A 13,516-nucleotide genomic window follows, 5' to 3' on the forward strand; every position below is an offset into this window, starting at 1 on the left:
GGCAGTCTGCCCTTGCCCTGTGCACATATCTGGGGGCACATGCCCCCTATACCCTCCCGGGGTGCATGCAGGAATGGGAGCCGCGCCCCCCTGTCCCCTAGATGAGCCATTCTTGGCTCCGTCCTGCACCCTGCCCTGTCTGGGCAGTGCCTGCCCCTGCTTCTGCCCCAGCCTCACTACTTCCCTCACTGCAAGGACCTCAATCTGCGCCCCACATGCCCCTTCCTTCTCCCCTCACCCCTGCCCCCACAACAGACTTACCAGCTGGATGCTACTCTCCAAGCTGCCCAGCTTCATATCAGAATCGGATCGGTATCAGCTGATATGGCTTGCTAAAAATCGGCCATCAGTATCTGCCCCAAAAAATCTATCCGTGCACCCCTAGAAGAAAATGTTTATTTTGGCCACACCAAAAGAAGTTTTCTCATTTTTGCTGCTTTTTAATGGCATTTGTAAAAGGATTCTCTGTTCCAAATATTGATGTTGTTTATATTATTGGCTTCTCTTCAACTGATTGGACCTTAGAGGATGTGACTCTCCCATGCTGATCAAGCTCCTCAATTATTGTTTTAATCACTCTGGTTTTTGTTGGTTCTGAATGTAAAAAAAATAGAGTGTTAATACTTGATTCTGTAAATGTCAACATTAAAATATATAAAACCATAGTTCTTTGTTCACTGACACCTTTTCTTGCAAAAGATAACTTTAGAGACTGTTTTAGATAGATTATAGTGCATATTAACTTAAAATACTATAAAATCCTTTTGTCTTCACTCAGGTTGAGTAAGAAATTCCACTCTGCTAGTTTGACTCATGAATTTGACTAGAATATTTAATTAGATTTAATAAAAGTTAATTACATTAATAACAATTAAGGCATATCAAGAGCAGAGGTTGCAATGAAAAATAATAGCAATAGGAAGCAATTTTTTTTCTAAAGTTGCATATTCCAAGATCACTACAGCTGAATAGCTCATAATAGTATGAACAGAAAAAGCAAAAGAAGCTCATTACTTTTGCTGCTACTGCTTGATCTCGATTCAGACCTTGCAGATCCAGAACCTCTAGACCCCAAATCTGCAGCAGAGACAGAACCTTGAGATCCTGAAGTTGTAACAGATTCTGTTCCTCTTAATCCTGAGCCTGTTCCAGCAGCGTCATATCCGGAATCACTGTAATATATTAATATTGTATTTTTGGAGACTGCTTATGCATTTTGCTTTAGATGAGGTATGTTCCCTGTTGGGAGAAGGGGGAGTATCAAGGACTACCCCAACAAGTAAATTTCCTTATTACTAGGCTGCTTAGTCATGCTCCCTCTTGCTTATTCTCTTGATGCAGTGAATCTTTCATAACTTTTTGATCAGTGGTACAGCTTCTCATGAAGAGGTTCAGAGAAGCCATTATTCCAACCTTGACTTTGTTCTATAGGTTAAGTTACTCTTCTCAGAGGTGAGAGTTGTTGGTTTGAACCCCACAGGACAACCTTGCATGTGGGTCTCCTATTTCCTGAATAACTGCTAAGCTGTTGCAGAAGAAGTGGGCAGGAGTACCACCACCAACCCTCATCTGATCATATTTCTGAATGAAAGTAGCTGTGGTGCGGTATTTTGTGATGAACTCATTGCTGTATGTATGTGTTATGAGCCTGCCTATCAGATCAGTTCCATATGCCATAGGGCCTATGGGGACTAAAGGACAGGGGTTCCTTGTTCGAGAATCACAAATAGTACCAAGATTCTCATCTCAGCCAGGATGATGGCTCTTCTCAGCATGGTTAAGAGCAGAGTGTTAGACAGCTAAGCAACTTTACTTGGGAAAATGTAGGTAGACCAAAGTGTCAGGTGCCTACAGTAGTTAGAAAAGGTTTTTGTTGATTGCTCACTTGGATTTGGATGCTTAAATTCCTCTTAACTTGCACTTTAGTGGCTGAAGTGGTGTTTTGGATCTGGATCCATAGTGTTTGTTATAACAGTTGTTTTAAGATAAGTTAGACCAGGGGTTTTCAACCAGGATGGCCTCAGGGGATACTTGGCAGTGGGCACTGCTGCACTGCCAGCACTTCTGCTGCTGCCGTGCCACCGTCATGCTCACTGATCGGCCACGGAGGACTCCTTCTTTCCCCCTGGCTCATCTGGCCACCGGGGGACTCCTACCTTCTCGACTGGCCACTGGGGGTACACTGACCCAAAAAGGTTGAAAACCCCTGAGTTAGACAAAAGTGTTAGTGGAAAGAGATGGTTTCTGTCCTTTGTGCAGTGTAGATTATGCAAAACATCAGATATCACTTCCAGCCAGAGTTCTTTGGGCGAATCAACCTGGTAAATGAAAACAGTACTGAAAGGGTAAAAAAAAATCCAAGTCACTGGGCATATCTACACATTCATTAATGCACAGTGGTTACTGAACATTTAATTTAATACTTATATAATTACGAACTTTTGTGATGCCTTTTTAGTGATAATATTACATGGTCGCAATAGCCTAATACTGCACAGTCCATCAGTCCATACTGTGATGCACTCCTGTGCAGTGTTATTAGGCTACTGCGCAGTTACTGTCTTGTGTAGACACTCCCACTTAGTAACATAAGACCCATTTTCAAAAGTGCCTAAGTCACTTGGGAGCTCAAATCTCATTCAAAATAAATGGGACAGGCTCAGGAGTGATTCAGATGCTTTAAAAATGGGATTTAGGCTTCAGTCACTTAGCCTAATTTTACCCAAAGAACCCCACAATGATTTATGTAGAACCTGGAGAGCGGGTAAGACATTTTTTTATTGGTACAGTTCATTTTCTTACCTTTCCTCTCGATCTATGAGGTGGCGGTAAGTTTCAATCTCATTTTCCAGATGAACCTTGATATCTAGGAGTTGTTCATACTCTGCTTTCTGCCACTTCATGTCATCCCTGATCTGCTGTACTTGGGTCTCCACGCTGCTTATCACCACTTGTATTTGTGAAAGTTGAGCACAATAGTGAACTTCTGTCTCTGCCAAAGTAGCTTCAAGAGATTGTTTCTGACAGAAAAGAGAGGTGCTTGATTCTAATTTGTGAGAGTCAAAGTAGAAGCTTGTGTTTTAACCATGTGTGATATAAAGGTTAAAATAGCACCTTTTAACACTCAATATAACACATCACTTGACACTTAACTGTTGATGCTTTCAGCTGTTTGCATTTGTCTCAGAAGATTAATTTAATTGTTTATATATTATTTTAAGTTCAATTTGTGATGTTTGTAATAGTATAATGCAGTGGTGCTCAACTGTTTTTGCCAGCGGGCAAGATGGGCAGTGCCCAGGCCATCTGTGGGTCAAATCTAGCTGGTGGTCTTGATTCAGCATGGGGCGTTCATGACAGGGCCCCATCCCATCCAGCAACCTGGAGAGGGACAGGAGACATCCTGACTCCAACTTGGCCCTGTGGCGGGGAAGGGAGGAGGCATGGCCTAGCCTGGCAGTGGAAAGGGGGTGTGGCCCAGCCTCTTCCTCAGCCCAACAAGGGAAGGATGCTTGATCTGACCCCGTGGGGGCAGGTTTGGGGCTTGAGCTGGTCCCAGTCTGGCTCCGCAGGGGAAAGGGGGTGTGGCCTGACCTCATCCAGCCGCAGGGGTGGGGAGAGAGGGTGTGATCTGGCCCCAACCTGTTGTATGGGACTTGGGAATTTAGCAGTTGGGGAGGGTGGCTGTATTTATTGCCCCCCTCCTCCCCCAGGAGAATGTCACAGTTAGGCTCCATTAGTGTTTCCCAAACATTTGATATCTGGGGCACACGTTTTATCTTGGTGGCACATTGCACTCTTACACCTAAAAAGGTGCATGTGTGCTCATGTTCATGTGCATGCATGCAAGACTCACATAGTAGTCCTCAACATTTTGGCCCCAGGGACCAGATGAACAGTCTTGTGTCAGTACACAGGCCAGATTTGATCTGTGGGCCTGATCCCACCCCCAAAGTGAGGCTGGCAAGGCTGGGGCCTGATTCCTCTGCACAGAGCTTGGATAGTCATTGGCAGGAGCAAGGTAGCAGTGTTAATTGCCATCGTTCCCCCCCTCCCCCCCTGCACCAGATTTCTGGACCCATGGGGAGCTCTGCAGGCCAGATCTAATGCTAATAAAGTATTGTTTTATGTGGCACACTTTTGCCACTCCTGTGGCACACTATTGTGCCATGGCACAACCTTTTGGAATCACTGATCTACATGCTTTCTCTTGCTGGTTCCTCTACAGCTTGCAGGAGTTTACACTGTCTTTCTCTTCCTATTGAGCTCTATGGATACTCTCAGCATCAAATAGATGCTCAGCATGCTCTGTCCTAACCAAAGGAACTGGGGACTCATGGTCAGCTTGGTTGCTTCCCAGCACTGATTTGTACTGTAAGAGACTGAGGGAGGAGATAGAGACCTAAGTGATCAATCTCACTCACTTCTGAGCATGTGCAGTGCCTTAAGCTGAGATAACTATGTATCTTTTTAGGCCAAAATGGAAGCACCAAAGAAACTATTGAGCAGGGTTGATGACAATTCCTTTTTATAATTTACCACCTAAATTCTGCCCTAATCCTGTTTAGGCACCTACAAATTTAATTAGAATCTGGTCCTTTATATTTTGTAATGTTACTACTAGCTATTGAGCATTTTATCTTTTAGTACAGAAGTTGTTGAGAAGATAAAGTACAAGGAAAAGTTATCAGACAGACACACAATTATTAGTTAAATAGAATATGTAACATACAGGATCCCTGCATCGTTGAAACCAAAGACAAAATCACCAGTGATTTTACTGAAGACAGAATTTTAACCAAAAATATTTGACAGTTTACATTTTCAAAGATACACACCTGAGTTAAGAGCCTAAGACTCATTTTCAAATGGGACTTAGCCTTCTGAAAATGTTACCCATGATTTTTAGAAGGTAATCAAAAAGGTAAACATTCCCATACCAGAGCAAGTTGGGATTTCAGCTCTATCTCCAAACCTTGAAAAGTGTGTTTTAGTTCAGTAATCTGACTCTTATTGGTATTGGTCTCCTCAGCACTGAAGTTGATCTGAACATTCAGTCCTTTGCTCTGTATTGCAATAACAAAAAATGTAGTTTAGTGAAAAAAGATCGAAATTTTGCAGACTTTTTTCAGAACAAGGAATCAACTTTCAGAAACTTGTTAACTGAACCATTCTTACCTTTTCATTAAACCAGGTTTCAACATCCTTGCGATTCTGCTCTGCAAGGGCCTCATATTCTGTTCTCATTTTATTCAGACGTGTAGTAAGATCAATTCCTGGAGCAGCGTTAATTTCTATATTAACATCAGGAGAGGCTGAGATTCTCAGATCGTTCATTTCCTAAATGAAGAGGACAAATGAAGACTTTGGGCTTGATATAACAAGGAACAAAGGAGCAGATTTTTAAAGATATGTAGGTGTCTAATTCACGCTGATATCAATGGGAGTTAGGCACCTAAAATATGTTTAAATATATGAACCTATGTACTCTAGATTTGTGTTTAGGTTACAGAGTAGCTTAAGTGTCTTGTGTAATTCTGTTCCTTCTTGTGTCTTGTACATTTGTGCAAATTAATGGGACCAAGGTTTACCTTACAAAGGAGTATGAATAACAATGAACAATAGTGAAGAGTAAACTCTAATTCTAAAAAATGGCCTCCATAGTATTTTATAAAAATAGCTGTCAATTTATTATTAATTTTGCACCTGGACAATTAAATGCTTAATTTAAAAAGAGACACAGCATTATGCTTTTTAAATTTTATTATGAATACCTTGGTATTTTAAAACATGTACCCAAATGTGTTTTTTTTCTGGACATAAGCCCAAAATTTTGTTCTGAAGACAGCTAGTAGCTAATAGATCTGTTTGGAAAGATAAATCAGAGCCTGTTAAATGGTTCTGTGGTATTTTGACCAAGAGTCTTCACACTCACAGAGTAGGGCAGGGAAAAAATTAAAAACACTTTAAATAAAGATTACCAGCTTTCAGTAAAAGTTGCCACTTGTCTCTTAATCACTGAAAGAAATTTGTTCTTACATTTTCTGATTTGCACATCCTTACAATGGCACAGATGTCCATTGTTTTCCAAGTTTTTATACCTTGAGACATCCTAAGGTACTTCTCTTCATTTGCCAAGAAATATGAATTATCAAAGTTTATTGCTTCCAAATATAAATACTTGTAAAATTGCAGTAAATGTCCCCCTCATTGCCAATTAGAAATCCTAACAAATATCCAACTGGTGTAATTGCAGCAATTCAACTGAACATTCCACAAGCTTTGATTAAGGGTCGGTGCATAGTTGTGCTCCCCTATAAGCAGGCCAAAGACCTTACTATGACACGCACATGGTGCTTGCTTCCCTATTTGTTTTGGATGGAATTATATGTGCACAAGATTTGTACCTGGTATTGATTACTTACTTCATGCTATTACAGCTGTGCTGACTAGTGCATGAATGGCAGTGTTAGGAAGCCAAACCTACATTTACTTCCCCTGCTGCTATTTTCTTTGGGTGAGGAGCAGTGACATGGCAGGTATGATTTCCTTCAATATTAATCCCTGAAATCTATATAGCTCACACAGGGACTAAAAAAATAGAACCAGGACACCACCTTTTTCTTCTGCAGAAGTGCAAGATGAGTGTCTATCTCACTTGATGTGATCAAATAAACAGTGACATTCTTAGCAAGATTTCATTAATTTCCTCTCTATATTCTTCTGAAAAACAGACTCCCTTATAATGTAAAACCCAAAGGCTAAAATAGCTAATCCTTAAGAAGAAGAATTTACAAAGATTCTCTGTGTTATTAATAAGCATTCCAGGCTGGATCCTTAACTGGTTTAAATCAGCAACCTTCTCTGATTGCAATAGTACACCAATTGACCCCCAACTGGCTCTTTGACTTTAGCTGTGCATAGATCAGCAGTGCGACTGAGGGGAGAGGTGACGAGGGTACCAGCCCTGAGTGCTGAGTTAAAGAGCAAAAAAAAAAAAAGCAGCTGCTGCTGCCACTTTTTAACTGTTAGGCTGCTGTTGGTAGCCCACTTGTGGCAACCTGGGACCTGTGGCTTAGAGTGGACAATAAGCTGAATATGAGCCAACAATGTGCCCTTGTTGCAAAGCTAATGGCATACTGGGCTGTATTAGGAGTGTTGCCAGCAGATCAAGGCAAGTGATTATTCCTCTCTGTTCAGCACTGGTAAGACCACATCTGGAGTATTGTGTCCAGTTTTGTGCCCCAATTACAGATAGGATATGAACAGATTGGAGAGAGTCCATCAGAGGGCAATGAAAATGGTTAGGGGTCTGGGACACATGACTTATGAAGAGAGGCTGAGGGAGCTGGGCTTATTTAGTCTGGAAAAGAGACGACTGAGAGGGAATTTAATAGTAGCCTTCAACTACCTGAAGGGCAGTTCTAGACATGATGGAGCTACACTGTTCTCAGTGGTGGCAAATGACAGAACAAAGAACAATGGTCTTAAGTTGCAGCATGGGAAATTGAGGTTAGATATTAGGAAAACTTTCTATTAGGAGGGTAGTAAAGCATTGGAACAGGTTACCCAGAGAGGTTGTGGACTCTCCATCCTTGGAGATTTTTAAGCCCTGGCTAGACAAAGCCTTGGCTGGGATGATCTAGTTGGAGATGGTCCTGCTTTGAGCAGGAGGTTGGACTAGATCAGCATTTCTCAACCTGTGGGTCACGAGCCAAGGTCACAAGAATATATGAAAAGGTCATGAACAAACTTAAAAAATGGATCAACAAACTTTAAAAGAGAAAAATGTGGGAAATGGTGGCTTTTTCCTTGCAGGCTGGCAGAGTTCTAGCTTGTGAGGGGCTGCTCAGGCCCCGCCCCCCCCGCCCTGGGGGCCTGGGGATGGGAGGCAGTGTTGGGCGCGTGGGGCAGTGGGCCGGAACTGACCACTGATGTTTACAAGTGGGTCCTGGTACAAAAAAGGTTGAGTACTGCTGGACTAGATGACCTCCTAAGGTCCCTTCCAACCCTAATTTTCTATGATTCTCCAATTTTTAGTGCCTCGTGAGCCACTTCCACCCTGTTACACCTTTGCATAGATCCTACAATACCGCTTCATGATTCTTCTTGAGGGAAGCCACCTCATCAGCCAGGCTTTCGATCTGAATCTCCAGGTTACTTTTGGCAAGGGTTTGTTCATCTAGGACTTTTCGCAGACCACGGATGTCCGCTTCAACATTCTGACGAAGGTATAGCTCATTCTCATATCTAAAAAGAATTGTTTAGAAAACTATGGTCAGATTGCCATACTCATGATTATTGCTGCATAATACTCCATAAAATTCCAGAAAAAAATTAAACAATTTGATTAATTACTGAATGATACATTATGGACCATGTCTGAGAATTACAAACTCAAATTTTTAATTCTATGAATAAAATTGTCTGGTATATGAATAAAAATGTATCTGTTTTAACCCTTTTAACTCATTTGTAAATTCTGGAAAACACACTCAGTTAGAATTTGCATTGATTGCAAGATCTGGCTTACAGCAAATAGATAGTACTTACCTTTCTATCCCTTTTACATGTTTCATAGAACTTCAGTAATCTGAGTCATCATATTCTTTCAAATATAAGACACACCTTTTAAAATTGTGTATTTCTTATAAATATTTTCTGCATCTTAAATTCAAATAAAAAAGGAAAGGAAGGTTCTATATGCACCGCAGAGGTCATATCCATATAAATATTTCTCTTTGTGATGTTTCATTTTTTTTCTTTTAATTTGAGAGTCCAAAGATATGGGTGGGTCTTGAATTCAAGCATGTTATTCTTGAAGAAATAAGGAATACATTGCATTATGGTAAATGTAATTATAAAATGTTTTAGCAATATAACATTTTAAAGTAAAGTTTAATCATTGAAGAAATCTGTGAAGATTTAAGAGAAATATTGCTGTTTAGGTTGATTAAAGCAGGTAATGAAAGATTCTTATAAAATTATTTGATAATGTTTAATGTTGCATTCATTTAATAGCTTATTTGCCATATAATTAATTTAGCTTACTTCACTTTGAAGTCATCAACAGCCAGCCTGGCATTGTCAGTCTGCAGAATGATACTGGCATTTTCAACAGTTGCAGCAATAATCTAAAAAATGGAAGGAGATTACTGAGGGGGAAAAAATATTTATTGGATTTTTTAAAGTTTTCTTTCACTTCGCCTGGGTCCCATTCTTTGGGTGAAAGTAATTACAGTCAGTGGAACAGTTAATGTTAAGCACTTTAAGAGCTGATATATTGTACTTACATGAGGAACTAAAGTGAAAAAAATATTTGCTCATGTGGTTCAGTTTTTAAGAAATATTTCTTCAGTTTGTTCAGTTTCTCCCTTTGTCCATTCAGTATGACCCTTATTTTTCTTTTTCCATATCATTTGCTAATAGTGTCTTTTCATTCTTACTGCTTCATGAACACCTTGTAGGCTTACTTCACATACTTCACAAAAGTCACATTAAGATAAATCAAAAGTGAACTTCAGGTGGCTTTAACAGGGTTGTATTCATTATGAACATATCAAGTACATACTGGTTCCTGGAGTCCAGTGTGACTGCTACTGACTTGTTAATATATGAATAATGTAGATAGATATACTTTATATTAACATTACAGTTAAAATAAGCAAATGCTTTAAATAGCTACTTTTTAGAATGGATACTAACTAAGCATGTAAATTATCCTACAAAATAAATGGTTTCAAAATGATGTATTCTTACCTGATTCCTAAGGTCCTCAATGACGGTATAATATTTACTGTAGTCACGGGATCTTCCATCAGTATAGGACCCTAATGTCTTATACCAGTTCTGGATTTTGTGCTCAAGCTCTGCATTTGCCTCCTCCAGAGCTTGCACTTTGCCCAGGTAAGATGCCAAACGGTCATTAAGGTTCTGCATGGTTTCTTTTTCACCACCAAAAAGAAGTCTGCCATCACTACTATTATTACCAATAGCACCATAGCTAAAGTTATGAAAAGATCCACCTGTACCACCTCCAATACCACCCCAGCCCAAGCCACCACACCAGTTTCCCCCAGTCTCATACATTCCCAGACCAGAACCTCCACCCAAACCATACACTCCCCAACAGGGTATTTTCACAGATGCACCACCAGTATGGCAGGAGGAAATTTGCCTAGACCCACAACCAAAGAAAGACATGATAGTAAAGTACAGGGTAAGTTTGCAAAGGCAGAAATGTAGCTCAAGGGCAGACTGCAGTATAAAGACAGGGTCCAGCTTTTATATTTAGATTTAAAAGGGAGTGTTCTTCTGGAACATATTTTTCTTAACCCTATTGTTCTGTTTGGCAGTATATCATACCTATGCAGCTAATAGTTATTAATAGCTAACCCAAATATTCCTGTTCGCTTGCTTTCCCTCAAATCATTTATGATGTCAATGTGGAAAATGGGAGAACCAAAATATACTAGACCACATTATACTCTTCATCTTTTCAACAAGATTGTGTAATTTTCTCTCTCTGCCCCACCCTCGCTTTGAACTTTTTTAGGGGCATTCCTACTCTTTCTTTGATTTCTCATATACATGCCTATATGATTGGAGGGTGTGAAAACAGCTTTCTTTTGGACTGGTTTTTGTTCGTCATATTTCTTCAGCCAGGGTGATACAGTAATAGTTGTTCAGTTTCTGTTGTCTGTGGAGAGTTTTTTTTTTTTAAATATATTTTTACATGCTTCTCTAGCCGTGTAGAGCTTTAGCAAGCATTCTCTTATTTCTTTGATTGTTTTGAGGTGGTGCAATAAATGGTGATCAGTAACCAAAACTTGTTTTATACTTTTAATTGTTTGCCTTTACATTGTTAAGAATCAAAAAGAAAGATATGATGATTCAACAGTGGTTCAGCAAATAAGGCTCTGTCATTTAATTGAGGTATGCTAGTATGAAACTGCTTTTTGTATCTGAAAGGAAAGTAAATGTATTTATGTACATGCATGAACTGAGAGAGAATAATTATCTGCAACATGCATCTGGAGAAGATTGGACAGCATGGTAATTAGAGCACTGTATTGAGAAGTCAGAGATACAGTGTCAATTCTCTCTGAATGAAAGGGAAGTGGGGTGGTCTGGGATCTAAGTCTTCTGCTTAGCTACTCTACTATTGGGACTAAGCCATGGGAGGATCCTCCTACCCTGCCTAGCATCTAATCCTGGTCAGTCATATATGTATTGGCTGGGTAGGATTTTGTGATTTATGTATGCCTAATATACATATGGGCATAGTCATGTACCTGGCTCCTAGAGCCCTGACCAATGCATTGCTTGCTGTACATGCTCAGTGGATGTGTGGATGCTTAGATATTCATACTGCATGTTGTCATGGCATGGGGTCGCCAGGGATGGCTGGGATGACCCTAGGGCTCTGTGAACATGCCTGCTCTGACCTGTGGGCACCTTCTAATCTTACCTGCCACATCTTGTTGGTTGAAATAATAAGTTGGGAGGCTGCCCATGAGTGTGTGTGGTCACAGTCCTGCTGAGTCCCTCTAGACCCTGCTGATCTTGGATCCCTTGCTGGGTCTCACGCAAAGTCAGTGCCTCTCATGACACCCTAAGCCTTACGGGCTATATGCATGGCTCCAAACCTGCCCCTTTACCATGCCCCATGCCTCGCAGATTGTACTTAAACGTTGTCCCTTTTGATGACGCCACCATTCAGCTCAGCTTCCTGTCATCATTGGACCCTTTGCCTTTCTGGCACTAGGCTCCCTGAAGCCCTGTCTCTGTGCCCTTCTCCTTCCAAAATGGCCTCATCCCAGTCCATTGGACTCTAATAACAAAGTAAATACAAGCCCCTGGGCTATAACATAACAATAACACTGGAGGTCACTCTCTGCCCCTTTAAGGAGGCAAGCTTCTCCCTCAACAATGTGTGCCTCCTAGCCCCAGATGCTTTAGGAGCTCCTAGAGCCCATTAGTCTTATCAGCAGCAGAATAGGCAACCAAGCATCTCTGAGTAACATTTCTGCAAAAGCTCCTTCCCCCTAGCTGGTAACAGAGAACTAATCCCATGCTAGCCCCAGCCCTGGGGCTTATATGTGCCCAGGGCCCTGTTTCCTTCCAGTCAGCTGACCAGGTGGAGGGTCCAGCTAACACGCTGATTAGCATGCTCCCAAGGCTACCTGCAGCTGTGGAGCCCTGTTTAGGTCTCTGGGCTCCCTAGCTAAGTTGTCTCTGCTCTTGAAGGAGTAGGCATACCTTAGTGCCCTGTGACACATATGTAAATAGAATTACATGCCATGTGCAAGTACCAGAAATGCCATTAATGTGGCTGGAAACTACCATTTGGGCATATAAAGTGAAAAAGGATTCTGCACTGGGTGTACAGAATTGTTCAGAGAAGCAAGTACAAATAGTCAACAAAAGGGAACATGAAGAAAACTTCAAAAGGAAAAAAAAGTAATGTTTCTGAAGAAAAAGTGTGATATCTGAGCAATCACTGCTTGGTGTGTGCCAATTAAAAAAGAGTATGCAGTCTGCTGTGGCTAACCATTGTGGGTAGGGGTGCACCAACAGAGATTTTCTGAGCCAATACTGATGGCTGATTTTTAATAAGTCGTATTGGCTGATACCGATCCAATTGCCAATATGCAGCTCAGCAGCATGGAGAGCAGCATCAGGCTGGCAAGGCTGTTGTGGGAAAGGGGTGGGGGGAAGGGTAGGGGTGGGGGAGGGGCTCAGATTGAGGCCCCCGTGGTGAGGGAAGGAGTGGGACTGGGGCTGGGGCAGGTGCTGCCCAACCAGGGCATAGTGGTGTGTGGGATGGAGCTGCCAGTGGTTTTCTGGGGGGCATGGTGGCTCCTGCCACTATGTGCACCCTGGGAAGGCATGAGGGGCATGTGCCCTTGGTTCTGTGCATGGGGCGAGGGTAGGCTGCTGCTGTGGGCTGGAGTCAGGGCTGTGCCAAGCTCTTCCTAGTGGTGGGGGAGGTTCAGGCTGTGCCCAGGACAGGTGGCGATGGTACTGGGAGGGAGGCTATGGGGGGGTGGGGTTGCAGTCACCCCAAAAGTCACCATAGCCCCCACTTCCAGTGTCACTGGTGCCTGCCCTGAGTGCCACCTGGCCAACCCCCTGCCGGGAAGAGCTCAGCACATCCCCGGTCCCAACCCACAGTGGCAACCTGACCTTGCCCCATGCACAGATCTGGGGGCACATGCTCCCCCTTGCCCTCCTGGGTTGCATGTAGCAGTGGGAGCTGCCCTCCTCCCACACCCCCCAGATGAGCCTCTTGTGGCTCTGTCCCATGCCTCACTCCACCCTGGTTGGGGAGTGCCTGCCCCAGCCCCAGCCCCACTCTTTCCTTCACTGCAGGGGCCTCAATCTCCCCCCACACCCTCTCTGTATCTCCACCCCTTCCTTCACAACAGACTTACCAGTCTGACACTGCTCTCAATGCTGCTGGGCTGTGCTTCTGGCCACCTGTGGGCTGCACTGTGGCTGCACGCATGCATGG

General features: G+C 42.4%; 1 protein-coding gene across 1 annotated transcript; it reads right to left on the reverse strand.

The window, feature by feature from the left end:
- Positions 1-366: 366 nt before the first annotated feature.
- Positions 367-10,018, reverse strand: LOC109320427 (keratin, type I cytoskeletal 10-like). The gene is made up of 8 exons (XM_019550517.1): positions 9,760-10,018; positions 9,052-9,134; positions 8,094-8,250; positions 5,179-5,340; positions 4,941-5,066; positions 2,803-3,020; positions 1,015-1,172; positions 367-594 (listed from the first exon to the last, which is right to left on the reverse strand). The coding sequence occupies exons 1-8, from the start codon at positions 9,937-9,939 to the stop codon at positions 488-490; spliced, it is 1,191 nt and encodes a 396-aa protein (XP_019406062.1). The 5' UTR covers positions 9,940-10,018; the 3' UTR covers positions 367-487.
- Positions 10,019-13,516: the final 3,498 nt, after the last annotated feature.

This window comes from Crocodylus porosus, unplaced genomic scaffold, assembly GCF_001723895.1.
Source record: "Crocodylus porosus isolate Cpor-Errol unplaced genomic scaffold, CroPor_comp1, whole genome shotgun sequence".
NCBI lineage: Eukaryota > Metazoa > Chordata > Crocodylia > Crocodylidae > Crocodylus > Crocodylus porosus.

Bases quoted from the DNA above. Each gene is read 5' to 3' on its own strand.
- LOC109320427 (XM_019550517.1), bottom strand. From the start codon at position 9,939: ATGCAGAACCTTAATGACCGTTTGGCATCTTACCTGGGCAAAGTGCAA. The intron at 9,135-9,759 runs GTAAGAATACAT...TCCATTTTTTAG, and splicing joins TTGAGGACCTTAGGAATCAG to ATTATTGCTGCAACTGTTGA. The intron at 5,341-8,093 runs GTATTGTAGGAT...CTCTTCATTTAG, and splicing joins TCAAGAAGAATCATGAAGCG to GAAATGAACGATCTGAGAAT.